Source organism: Pyxicephalus adspersus, chromosome 4 (assembly GCF_032062135.1).
Source record: "Pyxicephalus adspersus chromosome 4, UCB_Pads_2.0, whole genome shotgun sequence".
In the NCBI taxonomy this organism is placed as follows: Eukaryota; Metazoa; Chordata; class Amphibia; order Anura; family Pyxicephalidae; genus Pyxicephalus; species Pyxicephalus adspersus.
In genome coordinates, this window is record NC_092861.1 from 53,932,642 (window position 1) to 53,947,944 (window position 15,303).

General features: G+C 37.6%; 1 protein-coding gene across 1 annotated transcript; it reads left to right on the plus strand.

The window, feature by feature from the left end:
- On the plus strand, positions 1–15,079 carry LSG1 (large 60S subunit nuclear export GTPase 1). The gene is made up of 14 exons (XM_072408205.1): positions 1–196; positions 866–992; positions 3,267–3,387; positions 3,599–3,685; positions 4,049–4,135; positions 5,426–5,486; positions 5,912–6,088; positions 6,754–7,092; positions 7,745–7,846; positions 8,559–8,702; positions 10,378–10,501; positions 11,874–11,953; positions 12,048–12,221; positions 14,235–15,079. Exons 1-14 carry the CDS (start codon positions 104–106, stop codon positions 14,412–14,414), a joined length of 1,896 nt encoding a protein of 631 aa, XP_072264306.1. The 5' UTR covers positions 1–103; the 3' UTR covers positions 14,415–15,079.
- Positions 15,080–15,303: the final 224 nt, after the last annotated feature.

The following is a 15,303-nucleotide window of genomic DNA, read 5'->3' on the forward strand; positions in this document are numbered from 1 at the left end:
AAAACGCAGGGGACGCTTTTTTTGTAACACCCGCGTGGCTTCCTGTGTGTTTTGATTTTGGTTCCGGGCACGTGTTTATCTTCGCAAATCCTGTGTAACAGTGATGGGGAAGAAGAAAGCAGCAAATGGTTTAGGAAGAGCCCTTATCCGAGACCGAACTCAGAGCCAGAGGGGGCAGCGAGTAAAAGACTCCTGGGTGAGTGACAGTGGATGAGGGACTGATACAACATGACACCCCATACCATGTAGGCAGCCTCATCTTATGTGGTGGTGTCATCCTCTGATATGTGTGTGACAGGGGATGGTAACCCTACACCTTACTTTGTGAGCTGCTACATGTTATGTAGTGCCTCTGATATTTGTATGTTACAGGAGATGAGGGCTGTGGTGTTGTATCCTATATATATATATATATATATATATATATTAGAGGTGGGATAATATGGCATACCACACCGTATGATGTAGTGATGTAGGAAGTCCCATCCCTTGTGAGGTTATTACCCCCTAATCTATGAGGGGCGACCGGAGATGAGGGGCTGGTATGACATAACACCTCGTATGATGTAGGAAGTCCCATCAAATGTGGGGTTATTACCCCCTAATATATAGGGGGGGTGACCGAAAATGAGCCGCTGGTACAGCAGAGCACCCTGACTGTTCCCCCGCAGCATGTACAGCCTGTGATGACCCTGTATGTATCTAGACATTTCTGATCAGAAAACATGGAATTGTACACATAATAATGTCATGGTAATGTTGGCCTATGTTTATTATTAGTTCTGTACTTTCTGTGATAAAATGCATTGACAGTTCTGTTTCCTAGTTTGTGAGTCTCTCTAACTCATGTTGTGTCCTATTGTAGCTGCACACAAGTGAACTGAACGATGGCTATGACTGGGGCAGGCTGAACCTCCAGTCGGTGACAGAACAAAGCTCTCTCGATGACTTTCTTGCTACAGCAGAGTTGGCAGGGACAGAATTTGTTGCAGGTAAGCAATACAGTCATTACATGTTTTCAATAATGTACATCAGAGCTGTCAAACTCAAATACACAGTGGGACAAAATTAAAAACTTAGACAAAGTCGCGGGTCAAACTTAAAACTGAAATAGCACCGCTTCTACAATTCCCTGCATCACGGAAACAGTCCAATGCTGGGTTTAATGTTATGAGTGGCTGGGTCGCCCTCTTCACTGAAATAGCACCGCTACTACAATTCCCTGTGTCTATAAAACAGTCTTATGCGGGGCCACACATAGGTAGAAAGGTTGCTGGTCTATAGGCGAGAGTGATGCCGGGAATTGTAGTAGTAGCGCTATTTTGACACCCTGATGTACATTGATGTTTGTGAAGTGCGGAGGTATAGGCTGGACTGGATATATGTTCAAATTGGTTCTGTCACAAACAAAAAACAACTTTTGTCATCGGAAACTTCCACTTTTACTTTCAGTGTCTGAGCTTTCTCTTGGTCCTGTTCCCAACACATATCTATTACCCCATCACTATGCTGAGCTGTATCAGTGGCACGTAGGGAAGTGCAAGAAAGGAGGCAACCCCTTAAGAATATGCTTCATGTTATACCTGAAAAATAATAATATGTTTTTTTTTTGCCATAAAATTGCTACAGGAATGCAGAAAAGGATGGTTCCTAAATCTGTCTATTTTTGATGTGAAATATGGAGGTAGGAAGTTGTGTGAAAGTGCTTATACCTTTAAAGTCCAATTCCACGCTTCATGCCCCTGCCTTTTTTAAGCTCCCTAGTGGTATCCAATCTAGTTACCTTTTCTGATTTGACACGCTGGCTACTTTTCAGTTGGCTCCAGTTGGTGGGTGGTACTTGATGATTTAGAGATCGGGGCTCACATGACATCACCATTCCCCAAATCAATATGCTATGTTTGCAGGGGGTCATGATGAGAGGGCTTCCAATGACACCCTGTTCTCTCAGTCTTTCATTATGAAATCTGCAGCAAAAAATAAAAAAAAGTGTTTTATGGCCAGACTGGTTTGTCTGCAAGTTGGGCACCAATAACTGGAAGTACAGCTGAGGTATATAGAAGAGCATGTCTTAATGTACAGCACATCATACTTTGAAGCAGATGTGTTACAGCTGCAAGAGACAACACTGGGTGCCACTCCTGTCAGCTGATATCTGGAACCTTAGACTACAGTGATCACAGGCTCACCAAAAGTGGACATGGGAAGACTGAAAAAACTTTTCTGCTGTGGCATTTCGATTGTAGGGTCAAAATTTAGCATAAAAAACATGAAAGCATGGATTTATCCTTCCTTGTGTAAACAATTTAGGCTGCTGGTGGTGTAATGGTGTGTGTTTTTCTTGGTACACTTTGGCCCCCTAAGTACCTGTTGGGCATTTTTTTAATTGCTACAACCTACCTTAGTATTGTTGCTGACTATGTCCAGTCATGTATGACTAAACTGTACCCATCTTCTGATGGCTGCTTCCAGTAGGATAATGCACCATGTCACCAGATAGCACACACTTGATGCTAATGTTCCATGAAATGACTGTAATATAGTGAAAGAAACGGGCACTGAGGTTGGGAAAGTAAGAAAGGGATAAATGATGAGTGGCATTCTGGCCTTTGCAGCATGAGATCCCATGTTCAAAACCCAGCCAGGACATTATCTGCAAGGAGTTTGTATGTTCTCCCTGTGTTTGCGTGGGTTTCCTCCTACATTCCAAAAACATGCAGTTAGGGTGATTGGTTTCCCCCCAAAAAAGAAAAAAATTACCTTAGATTGTATTAAAGATTTATAACTGAGGTAGGAACATTACACTGTGAGCCCCTTTGAGGGACAGCTAATGATATGACTATGGACTGTAAAGTGCTGCATAATTTGTGGGCGCTATACAAATACTGTATAATAATAATGTTGGATATTCAGCAGCCAGAAAATAATCTTCCTGTATCTGACTTTCAGCAGCTGCTAAAGCACAATGAGAAATGCTGATGCTGATTGTGTGCAGTGCAATCGGAGGAAGTTTTTACTGTACAGGAGAGGAACCTTTTACGACATGCTATGTCCCTTTTGCAATAATACAAACTTGCCTTCCTGTTTGCAATCTTCTGTTGGATGAACAGTAAATTGTGCATGTGCAGCTCAGTGTGCAATGCTGGCATGGCATGGCTTCTGAGAATTTATGAACGCTTACAAGATTCCAGTGATTAAGTGAACTTAGTTCCACCATACCTTTCTTGTCTTTCCTACATGTGCTTATTCTTCCTTTTATTTTCCAGAGAAACTGAATATAAAATTTGTCCCAGCTGAAGCTAGAACTGGTCTGCTAACATCTGAAGAATCTAACAGGATTAAAAAACTCCATGAAGAGAATAAACAGTTTCTAAGTATTCCAAGGAGGTGGGTATTTGCATGTCCCAAATCATTTGTATATATGTTAGGCTACTGAGAAATGTCCTTTAATTTGTTTTCACCTAAAAAACATTTATATAAAGTTCTCTTGGAACTTTTACCATTCATTTGTAGTTGAGCTCTGGTTAGGTTTTAGCTGACAATGTGAGTATTAAAATAACATAAACAATTTGTTTCTGTCTGTATTCCACAATTGCAGGCCACACTGGGATGAAAATACGAGTGCAGAAGATCTACAGTTAGCAGAACGAGAGAACTTCCTGAAGTGGAGGCGTCAGCTAGCAACGTATGTGGTTATGTAATGGGCCACATATTTGGTTATTCTTTTCATACACCCAAACCAAGCTTCAAAGCCAGGAAGACACCCTAATATAATATTCTATATCCTCTGTCTGCTCATTTGGACTGACAAATGGAATCCCTAAAATGCCATGGTTGCTTTCCCGTTTCTGCAAATTGCTGGAACAGCTCTCTGTTGTGCAGCATTGTGCAATGGAACAGTTTAGCAAAACATTAGTTTGCTCTGTCCCATTCGAATTTTTGATGTGGGAAGATAATATTAAAATTGTTTTTAACAGATACGTGAGTGGATTAAAGGGGCTGTTAGTATACTAAGGCAAAAAAATAAAACTATTTTTCACCACAACAGACTTGAAGAAGAAAAGAAGCTAATTCTCACACCTTTTGAACGTAACCTGGACTTCTGGCGTCAGCTATGGAGAGTTATTGAAAGAAGGTAATCTCAGATTGTGAGGGGTGGGGATCCCCTCACAAGATAGACGTGTCCTACTGGAAGAACACTTTACCCAGCCAAAATGGTTAGAGATAGGAATGAAAGTGTCATTCCTGACCTGATACATTTGAATATCTGTATTATTTTTCTCATGTATTTTTGAGCCATTCATTTTGGAGAAAGGAGGAGTTTTTTTTCTGAGGTCATTCAGAAATCTGTCCAACCTTAAAATGCATACAACACATATGCTTAGCACAGTATGTATCAATGCATTGTTGTAGTCCACCACACTTTTCTTCACATAATTATTATTCATGATTTAAATTCCCATTTACACACCACAGACTTAAAAACATGCATATATAGTAGTCGAGAGGGATTCGATTAAAATTGATTCAAAGAAAATAAGCTGTCTGAATTTAGCAAAGTAGAAGTGTTTGCTGCATATTGTTAGTAACGCCTTGTTTTAATTTCATATTTTTTCCTGAAAACGCTTTTTTTTTTTTTTTCCCGTCTAACCCTATTCATTTAGTAGCTAAAACTGTAAGAATGTCTATTTATTTCTATAGTCTGACCTACTTTAATTTAGGTAGGTTATCCATAGATATACATATTGTGTTATTTCAGTAGCCAAACCTCTTTATTTAGCATAGTGTGAAATCAGAACCCCTGTCAGGTTTAAAGCTCTGTTTGCAGTGATCCCTTCACTTCCTGTCCAGGACAGGAGGAGAGGGGAAATTTCCCTGACAACAATACAGACAGTGTGATGGTACCGATTAAGGTAATCGGTGTGATGCTGGAACCTCTGTCAACTTTATTTTGTTGTCTGTTGCAGTTTTTCTCCATTGCAGATTTTTTTTCCCATTTCTTGCGTGTAAAACACCAGACAGTCTTCTGACAGGGATTCTAACCTTTCCAAAAAATGACCTTAGATATTGATTAGCCGCTTTATTACTGTACCTAGGTTTAACAGCTGAATGTTTTAGTCCCAAGAAATACTGGTTTCTAAAGTAATTTTTAGCCTTGGATGCATATGTTTAAACATGGCATCAAATTGAATTGTTTTGGTACAGTAATTTCTGAAACCTGTCACTCCAGTTTGAAAAGATGTCCATGTGGATATTTTAGAAGCCATTATTGCTGAAGCTGAACAACCACAGATTTTAACAGACTGTAATCTCTGACACTTCTTTAATGTGGGATATATTTTAATTTGTGTTATGGTGCAAATATTCTAAATTTATTTTATATTTGTGCTTTTTTTCTTTTTTTTTTGTTTTCTTTTCAAAACAGTGATGTGGTGGTACAGATTGTGGATGCCCGAAACCCACTCTTGTTTAGGTGCCAGGATTTGGTGAGTCAGTTTTCTGGATTGACACGCACAATATATTGACTTCCATTCTCGGATGAAACCCTTATTGAGCGTTTACCAAGCTCCTTTTTAAACGGAGAATTAATTCTGTTTTGTTTCTAGTGTCCATCAAACTTTAATATACCCTTTGTGCTCAGCTACCTTTAAATGGTAATAGGTTACAGAAAATAGCCCCTAAATGGCATTTGTACTTGCTTGAAACAAAATCTTGCCACAAGTATTTATGTACAAACAAAAACATGGACTTTCAGATCTATTGCAACCACTTTTATAGTTTGTCTTCGTAATGTTGCCACTCTGCATAGTATGCTATGACAGGATCTTTCTTTTTGCACTAAGAAGCCTACTAGCCTTCACAAGTTGAATAGTATTGGCTTTAATTTCCTTTTTTGTTTTTGATTCTTCAGGAACTTTACGTAAAAGAAATAAGTTCTCACAAGGAAAACATCATCCTAATAAACAAGGCAGACTTGTTAACCACAGAACAGCGTCAAGCCTGGGCAACTTATTTTGAGAAGGAAGGAGTAAAGGTTGTCTTCTGGTCAGCCTTGGCAGAAGCACAGAGGCTTGCTGAAGATGCCACCGTAAGCTAATTTTTACTAGTTTGTTGTCTCCCATTTGTTCTTCAACTTATTTTCTTCTCTGATAACAGTTACAAAATAGTTGAGCTTGCCGTCCAGTCTTTTCTGTGATCGTTGCCTAAATTACGGTCAGTCACTGGTGATGCTGTTGTTGATACTTGTTCAGTTTTCCATGTATTTAATGGTTTATACTAAGAGCCTGAGGCACTGAGCATAAAAACAGTAAGACTTCTTCTGTCCTACAGAATTTACCAAAAGGGAGGTGGGAGGGTTAATTACCCAACAGCCTTTTTTTCCTGAAAAATGTCTTTAACATCTAATCCTAAGTGGCAATGGCCAGCTAAGTACAAATAAAGGGGAAAATCTACCTAAACCAGTCTACGTTTTATAAAAAGACATAGGGTTGTATAATTTGCCTAAAATAAAGTGGCATCAATGGCAGTTTGTATAAATTGACTGCACTGCATTGATCTTGTATTACTATGTAATTAACATGTTGAATGCCAAAAGAAAAGGGAAAGGAGTCAGTGTCTCTAGGAGTAGCAGAAACACTTTACAACAAATACAGCATTCACCTACCCTGCTGTGTGGAAGAATGGCGATTGATGCATTGAATGGCAGTTATCTTGCATTGTACTAGTTACTAAAATCATGTATGGTATCTTTAGCAGGATGGTGAGGCAGAGGATATGGTACATGACAATATCTCAGATGAGGAAGACAGCGAGGATGAAAATTTAAGTGACACAGGAGCCCTAACTGGAGATTATCGGAACAACAGTGGATCAAGTGATGAGTATGAGGACTGTGAGGATGATGAAGGTTGGCAGACATGCTCTGAAGATGCCGATGGTGAAAATGAAAAGGTTCTACCAGAGCCTAAAAGGACTCGATCAGCCGCGGTTGATAACCATAGCCATTTAGTGCAAAGAGATGAACTGCTGGAGATCTTTAAATCGGTTCATACGGGCAAAAGGCTTAAAGAGGAACAAATTACTGTTGGATTGGTGAGCCTGTCTTGATTAATTTATTCATCCAGTTGTCTACACCTTTCAAGGATTTATCAAAGAATATTTAGATGTAGCTGATTTACATTTAAATGCACTTTGTAGAAATTTGCACGCCCTGATTTTTTTTTTTTTTTTTTAAAGCATTAAGAGTGTTTAGTCATATTCATGAATTACATGTAAATATATTAAATGCTGGTAATATGTGTGTGGAGCATAATAAGAAACATAACCAACATAACATGTAGCCAGAATTCTGTAGCAGTCCACGTGCCAAAAAGCTGAAACTTGGATCCACAAGTAATCTACTACTATGTTTCCAAAAAAGCTTTACTTTTGACCACCTTAATGTTTGTCTTCTTGATTTACAGCCATCTAAGTGGCAGCCAGTGCAATCCGATCTCCTTATTGCTATACATAATATAGTTCAGTGAACCTATTGAATTAGCAGAACACCCAGGTACCTTAGATGTTAGCAATTTCTTCCTAATTCAGTAGTAGTGTTTATTATACTTTGCACTCCAGACTTCAGGTTATATATATATATATATATATATATATATATAATTATTTTATATTTTAATATGTTACATGATTAGACAAGCTAGGGTTGCTTTAATAATGTTGCTTTGGTTGCTCTTTGTTTTGCTAGGTTGGTTATCCCAATGTTGGCAAGAGTTCAACAATTAACACAATCCTGGGGAACAAAAAGGTTTCCGTGTCGGCGACTCCAGGACACACAAAGCACTTTCAGGTACTTGATGTTATGTCTGTTTTTGAAGTGCAATCCGTAAAGCAAAGCATTCATAAAAAAAGATTTACACATTAAAATATTTTAAAACCAAATGAAATTGGGAGCTGTTTTATGAAAGTATATATTGTATTCCCCAGCATGGACTTTAGTCACCAGCATGTTATTAAGGAACCCATTGAAATTGCTTCTATTGTCAGAGGCTAATGTGTTTATTCTTGAGGACAGAGTTTTGGTATAATAAAGGAGTACAATGAATCTGGTGATGGACAATCTTCCAAATTTCTGGGCACACAGGTCTGGCTATCATTTGTACTTTGTGCAGTCTTTGATATTTTCTGGTTTGACCCTTAGTTGTGTATTTGCAATGAAAACATTATTATTACTTTGCATAGATCCCCATATAAATAATTTTTTTCCAGAGGTTTCTGGTACTGAAAGCTGCATGTCACAATGATCAGTTGATCCACAGACAGAAACAGCTGAAGTATTGACAAATCAGAAATTTTAAGTTTTCCAGCTTTATAACCATCTCCTCACTTGCTGTTTAAGGTGCCTACTCCATGACAATTTTTGTAATATACTGGATAAGTTTACTTTTTTTTACTTTGTAAAATGTATTGGTTCAGTCTTTTCTTAAGATAAAGATGCTAGATTGACATTAATCATATACAAAATTGCTTATCTAAATATGTGTATGCCTCTTCTGTTGCAGACACTGTATGTGGAGCCCGGTCTCTGCCTTTGTGATTGTCCAGGTCTTGTAATGCCATCTTTTGTCTCCACCAAAGCTGAAATGATTTGTAGTGGAATTTTGCCCATTGACCAAATGCGGGACCACATCCCATCAATCTCACTCATATCCTTTAAAGTACAAATTTGCTAAAATGCAACTATTTGCATTTTAATGTATTTTTCAGTAAACAAAATATATACTGCATATGATTTAATCATTAAAGTGTACAGTATGTACAACAAGAACTATGTATTTGCTTTTAAAAGACTAGTGTTACCTGAAGAAAAGTGCAAGAACCTAGTTAAACAGAAGATCATATATAGATTGTTTTGCAAGCTTATAGAATTTTTCTTTATATACAGTGCTGTCTGGGCACTTTGTGTTCATACAGATGTTTATGATCGGTTCCTGTTCTCTAGCTCATTTTACTGAGTAGTAGTTCTCTAGGCAATTTAAATAAATGATTATATTAATTGGTAATAATATAAATATTTAGTATTAATATTTGAGAATATACATTTTCTATGCCTCTTTTAACCACCATATCCCCCCCCCCCCCCCCCCCCCAGCGGTAATCCCGAGTCACACTCGGGGTCCTGTAAGCTAAGAAAAACCCCACTTACCTTCCTCCGTTGTTGTCCTTCTGGTCCCTGCAGGTCCTGAGGACACGACTTCTCCTTTTGATCTCCAAGCGTGAAGTGAAGAGCCGAGATCTACGGGGTTTGCCATGATGTTGGTGCGGACGGAGCGACAGGAAATTCAAATAATTTTGTATTGGATTCAATACAAAAAAACTGTATTGAGTCCAATACAAAGAAATATTCATATATTATATATATATACCGTGTTTCCCCGAAAATAAGACACTGTCTTATATTATTTTTTTCTCCAGGAAATGCCCTAGGGCTTATTTTCAGGTAGGGCTGATATTTTGAGAAGAACAACAAACCGCAAAAAAATTTACATTTATTTCAAACGTTATCACATTCTGTGACATCATGGTAACTGTAAGTAAGCTGTGTGCTGTGTCCTCCCTCTTCTACCCTCGCCCCCCTCACCAATCAGTCCTGCATCACTGTGCTCTGGAAGAGAGATGGGACAGCCTTATCCACGCTGTTCTCCCTTCACTCCCCCCAGCACAATCGGCTCTGCACTGCACTGGAGGAGAGGTGTGGCATCCTCAGCGGCCTCTCTTTTCTCCTCCCCCCACCATGATCATTTGAGAAGGAGAGATGTGACAGGCTCAGTGTGCCCTCCCTTCACATCTCTCTCTACAATCATCAGCTATGCCCCCGGAGAAGTGATGGATTGTGTGAGCCTGGAATACTCTTACGTATGGGGTAGTGATGTTGTGACAGTCCTGCACTCGTGTGACAGTCTGTGATGTCCTTTACTTCCTCCCCCACCACTATGTACAGTATGTGCTGAAGATATTCTATGGTATTAAGCTAGAGCTTACTTTCGGGGGAGGGCTTATATTTCGAGCTTGCTGGAAAACAGCCAAAAATCCTGCTAGGGCTTACTTTCGGGGGGTGTCTTATTTTCGGGGAAACACGGTAATCATATTATATATGGTACTGTACAGTTCTATTACATTTTTTAACTTTTCTTTTTAACAATGTAAAATAAATTTCCATGCAAGAAAATTGTAACGCTTTTTGCACGGAAATTTTGACAGAATTCGTTCGCTAGGGGGGTTAATGATGTGCTTCCTGTCTTAATAATTTTCAGCTTGAACATGTTGGTTTTATTGTACATTTCTGGTGTACTGGTATCCATTATTTCTTAACTAGCATACATTGCACAGCGGGTTCCACGATATGTATTAGAGGCCATTTATGGGATCAATATTATTAGACCTCGGGAGGATGAAGATCAGGACCGTGCTCCAACTTCAGAAGAATTTCTCTCTGCTTATGGATGTAAGTACTGGTTGTGACTTTAGCTCATCGGGACTGATCTTTTGTTTTTGTAAAGAGAAAATGTCTGCTATGTTACCAACTCTTGCATACAAATGGTTCTTGAAACTAAAATGGGTGTTGAAGTATGTCAATGAATTCTGTATTTTTTAGCTGATCATAATTTCCAATAAAACTATTTTGTAACATAAATTGAACTATTTTTAGCCTCATATCTATATCCCATGATGGACAGAATCTGACACAAAAACTGCCTGTGTAATATACCAGCTGTATTGTATTGTGTGTGTTTTTGCTTTTTTTTAAAAAAAAACTTTATACTCTATGTAAAAGTGAATAAAACAGAATACAATAAGTGAGAATCATTAAAAGCCTATATTTATTTGACAGTAGTACAAAGGAAAACAATATCAAATGTTGGAAGTGAAAAAGTCATTTTTTTTAAATATATGCTCATTTTGCATTTTAATGCCACCAATGTGTTTGAAAAAATCTTGGGATCCCCTTTTCCATATTTTTTTATAATGTAACAAATTTTTGGTTTCTTTTTTCTTGGCCAGAGCATAAGGCTAATGATTTCCAACAAAAAAATTCACATTTTGTTTGACCACACCACAGGAAGTTTTCCAGTTTGTCTCAGTCCCTCCTAAATGAGCTAGGGCCCAGAGAATTTAAACTTTTCGTTTTTAGTGATGAACTGTCTTCACAAAGGTTTTTGGATGTGTTGCTAAGGCCTTGTAGGAAGGTATTTAAATTCTTTGAATTTTTTAGTTAGGATCATTCAGCATATTTGTTTATGTTGAAGGACACTAACCAGTATACGATGTGAGAGCTGGTGGCTGCCTTGATTTTGATAAGAAATAGAGTTGAATAATAAAGTTTCAGTGCTTTCTACTTACTTGACTCAAAATTATTGCCCCCAGAGCATGTCACTTTTGTTGTGCTGTATGTATTCGGAGTACTGTTCTTCTATAGGTATACAGAATTGTACTCTCCTTTATTTCACTAAAAAATTATTTTGAAATGCATTAAAAAAAAAAAAAGGATTTGAGGCTTTGGCTCTTTACATTCTGCATGGCAATGAATGCAGTTCGTTTTCTTTACATTTATTATGGACTAAAAACTCCGGCATCATTGTATGAGGTGCAACTTCCAAGCTGTGTACAAATTGGTGTTGGCTCTATTTGTGTAATTGTGGATATATATGGTAAACATACTGTCATATTCTTTTGAAATGGGTTTTGATATTACCATTTTGAGTTTTATGAATAATTGCTCACAGTAGTAGTACTTAATTACTTAAAAAGTTCCAGTTTTTATGGTATACTGAATATCTTTTGACACTTTTAGTAATGAAAATGTTGTATTTTTACAGATATGAGGGGTTTTATGACTGCTCATGGTCAGCCAGATCAGCCAAGGTCTGCACGATACATATTGAAGGACTATGTCAGTGTAAGTTCTCCACATTCTCATAAGAATGACTTAGGAAAAAAAAAAACAGATATTTATTTTTCAAAATTATCTAACTATTGTATTTCTGTCTTAGGGCAAGCTGTTGTATTGTCACTCTCCTCCTGGAATAGATCCCTCAGATTTCCAGCCACGTCACACTGCATATCGAGACAAAAAAGTGACACACAATCCAACTGAAACCAGGGCTCACAGCAGCAAAAAAGTTAAACACATTGAAAATGTGGTAGATAAAAACTTTTTTCATCAGGTAAAGTTCAGACAATTCCATCTTCTCTTCACCTTTTATAAAAAGTTTTTGTAGCAGTTTAATAATGTTTAGAGATACAGAAATCAAACTTTTTGCAATTAGGAGTCCTATTGGAGTAATAATTAACACCATAAGTAAAATATTGCAAAACAATATTTACGCTATATTGACACTAGGCATGAGGTTGCAGTGTGTTTACCGCTTCCTCGTGCCAGGAACAGCTGCCTCAGGGGGGAGGCTGCATGTAGCTTCTCAAAGTGGCAGCCCCATACAGTACTGCCACCAGCTGTCATAGGTTCTTGAACCAGCAGTGCACGCGTGAGAGTCTGACCCTGTCTTTAGTTAAGTCATAAAAAATGCTCCAAATGATTCAACCTCAAGTTGTATTTTTCTGCATATTCATTTCTAATTATATTTTAATTATCATTAGTTATATTTCATTTTTTCTTTTACTTTCATCAGAATGTACATCTTATGCCATCCACCACTTGTCAAAAAAGTGTGGTCATAAAAAGAGTCTTTTCTCTTAAAATAATTTTGAAGTTAGAATCCTGCATAAATTGTCTTTTACTCTGGGCTGGTAAAAGATCCATATTACAAAAACTTTTGCAGTGTGATCTGCCTGTGTTGGATAAAATGAAGTTTCTTTGATAGGCCCACACAATACATTGTTGTTATTTATGTTTGCTACTCTAATTGATAATACACGGACTGTATATATTCAGGTGCCTAAAAGCAAATCGTGTATGCAGCAACTTGATTCCATTAAGGTTGAAACAATTCAACAATCTGCAAACAAGTTTACAAGTTAAAAAAAATAAATAATAAAAGTAAAAGCTCAAGGAAATAAAGAGCGGCTTTTAGCTTTATTGATCTACATGGGGGCCCCTGAACCCAGCCATCTCCCATTACACCTTTGACACTACGTCCCTTGTTTAGTAGGCTGCTACTCTATGACTAATAAGTGCTCACTGAGAAGTTTCCCAGGTAGCCAGAAGTAGGATAATTGTAAAGGCTCCTAATGCTAATCTATCTTGCTGTCTCTGAATTGTGTACTTTATCAGTGTATGGTAACAACTACTGCAACAAGTGGTTTAATAACCTAGAACAATTATGCAACTCAGGTGTTCTAATTTCTTTTAGAGTATTGAAGCCATTGGTTCCGGATTGACAGGCAGTTGTTTTTATTTTTTTTTTTTACATAATGGCATTCTGCCTATCATGTCTAATGCAATCTCTCTAAAGCTGCGTACACACTTCCAATTTTTATCGTTGGAAATGAACGACGAACGAACGATCGATTGGTCAAAAATCGTTCGTAAAAAAAGTAACCAACGACGCCGACGAACGAGAATAGTCGCTGGAAATGAACGACCGGACCGGCGGATCGGATTGGACGACAATCGTTTACCATCTATCGTGTGTACGGTCGTTCATTGATCGTCCATGGTCTGAGCATGCGTGATGAACGAACGTTCGTTCACTTCCTGTCGTGCACGTCACTTCCTGTATCGCTCAAACGATCGCATCTATTGTGTGTACAATATCTGCGAACGATCGTGTCGTTATCTGCATGTACAGGATCGGTGCTATACGATCGTTCGCCGATATCGTGCAGGATCGTTCGTCGTTCGTTTACCAACAATAATTATTGGAAGTGTGTACGTAGCTTAAGACTTACTAACAATAATATAGAGTCAGTGCCTATTTGATTGGATATAAATAGTTTGAGTAGACACTTGCACAACACTTTTTTTGTTTTTTTAAATGGAGATTGTACTATCAGAATGTGGTTAGTAACAGTAATATGTACAGGTTGACCACACGTGAATTCAGATGTAAATTGAACATTTGATTGGGACTTTATTAGGTGGTCAGCAGTAAATAAACTGTATTTGTGGAAATGTGAAATAAGCATCTTGAAGTCAGATCACTGTTTGTAAAACATGAAAATGATAGACTGCTTGTTATCTGTTCACAATATAACATTTTGTACGTCATTCTTGTTTTTAGGAGAATGTCCGTGCTCTGACCAAAGGTGTGCAATGTGTAATGGGATATAAACCAGGCAGTGGCCCTATGCCATTAAATCCGACAAACACAGAGACTGTATCGGGAAAGCCTTGGAAAAAACATGGAAACAAAAACAAAAAGGAGAAAGTTCGCAGGTTGAACAAACACCTGGATGCTTAACTAGAGAACTCTCAATAATGGACCGAAAAACTCCAAACTTGTACTATCAGGATTGACTGATTTTTAACATTTCAAACCAAATTTCAAATTGTAAATATGCAATTTAATTGTGTGACCTTTATTACAGCAATCATGACCACACTACCTTGTGAATAAATTATTCACAACCATTGTTTTGTCGTCTTTGACATAAAAATACTTTTTTTCTGGAAAGCAATTAAAGTCTTCATTGGCCTGTCAACTATTTTATTTATAAGAAAATATACAATCAGCACTTCTATGAAAAAATGGGTTTATATATGTGGCATGATGGCAGATACAATATTGTGGGCCCTATTCATCAAACTGTAGTGTCTCACCACACGGAGCTTTTCTATTTCTTCAGATCACTTTTCATGTTGTACAAGTCAGTGTTAAGCTGGTATTGCATTTGGTTTGTGCATTACACTTTACCTTTTAAAAATGACTATTAGAAATCTCTATTGAAATGAAACAATTAAAAGCAACTTCGGCCAAAATGTTTTCAGTTATGGTTCTAACATTTAGGGTTTAGAATATATGTTGTATTTTTATTGGAGTCTTTGGCAGTTTGAGAAGAATATGCTATTCTTTCTGTTCCATAAAGATGTTTTCAACAATTTTTTTATTTTTGATTGAAAGAATAGCAGGGTAGCACCATATTACTGAAGAATGCTGACATAACTAAAAAGTGAGATAATAAAAGACAACTAATCATTAATGTTGTAAATGTAAAGTCCTGCATCTAGGCTGTGGTAATCACGCAGACCCCTTCCTACACAATGGATTACCACTGGATAGGACAGCCTATTCTTTTAAAGTAGGTTGGTTTCCTGGACAGCAGTGTCAAAAACAGTAACATGTAAAAATA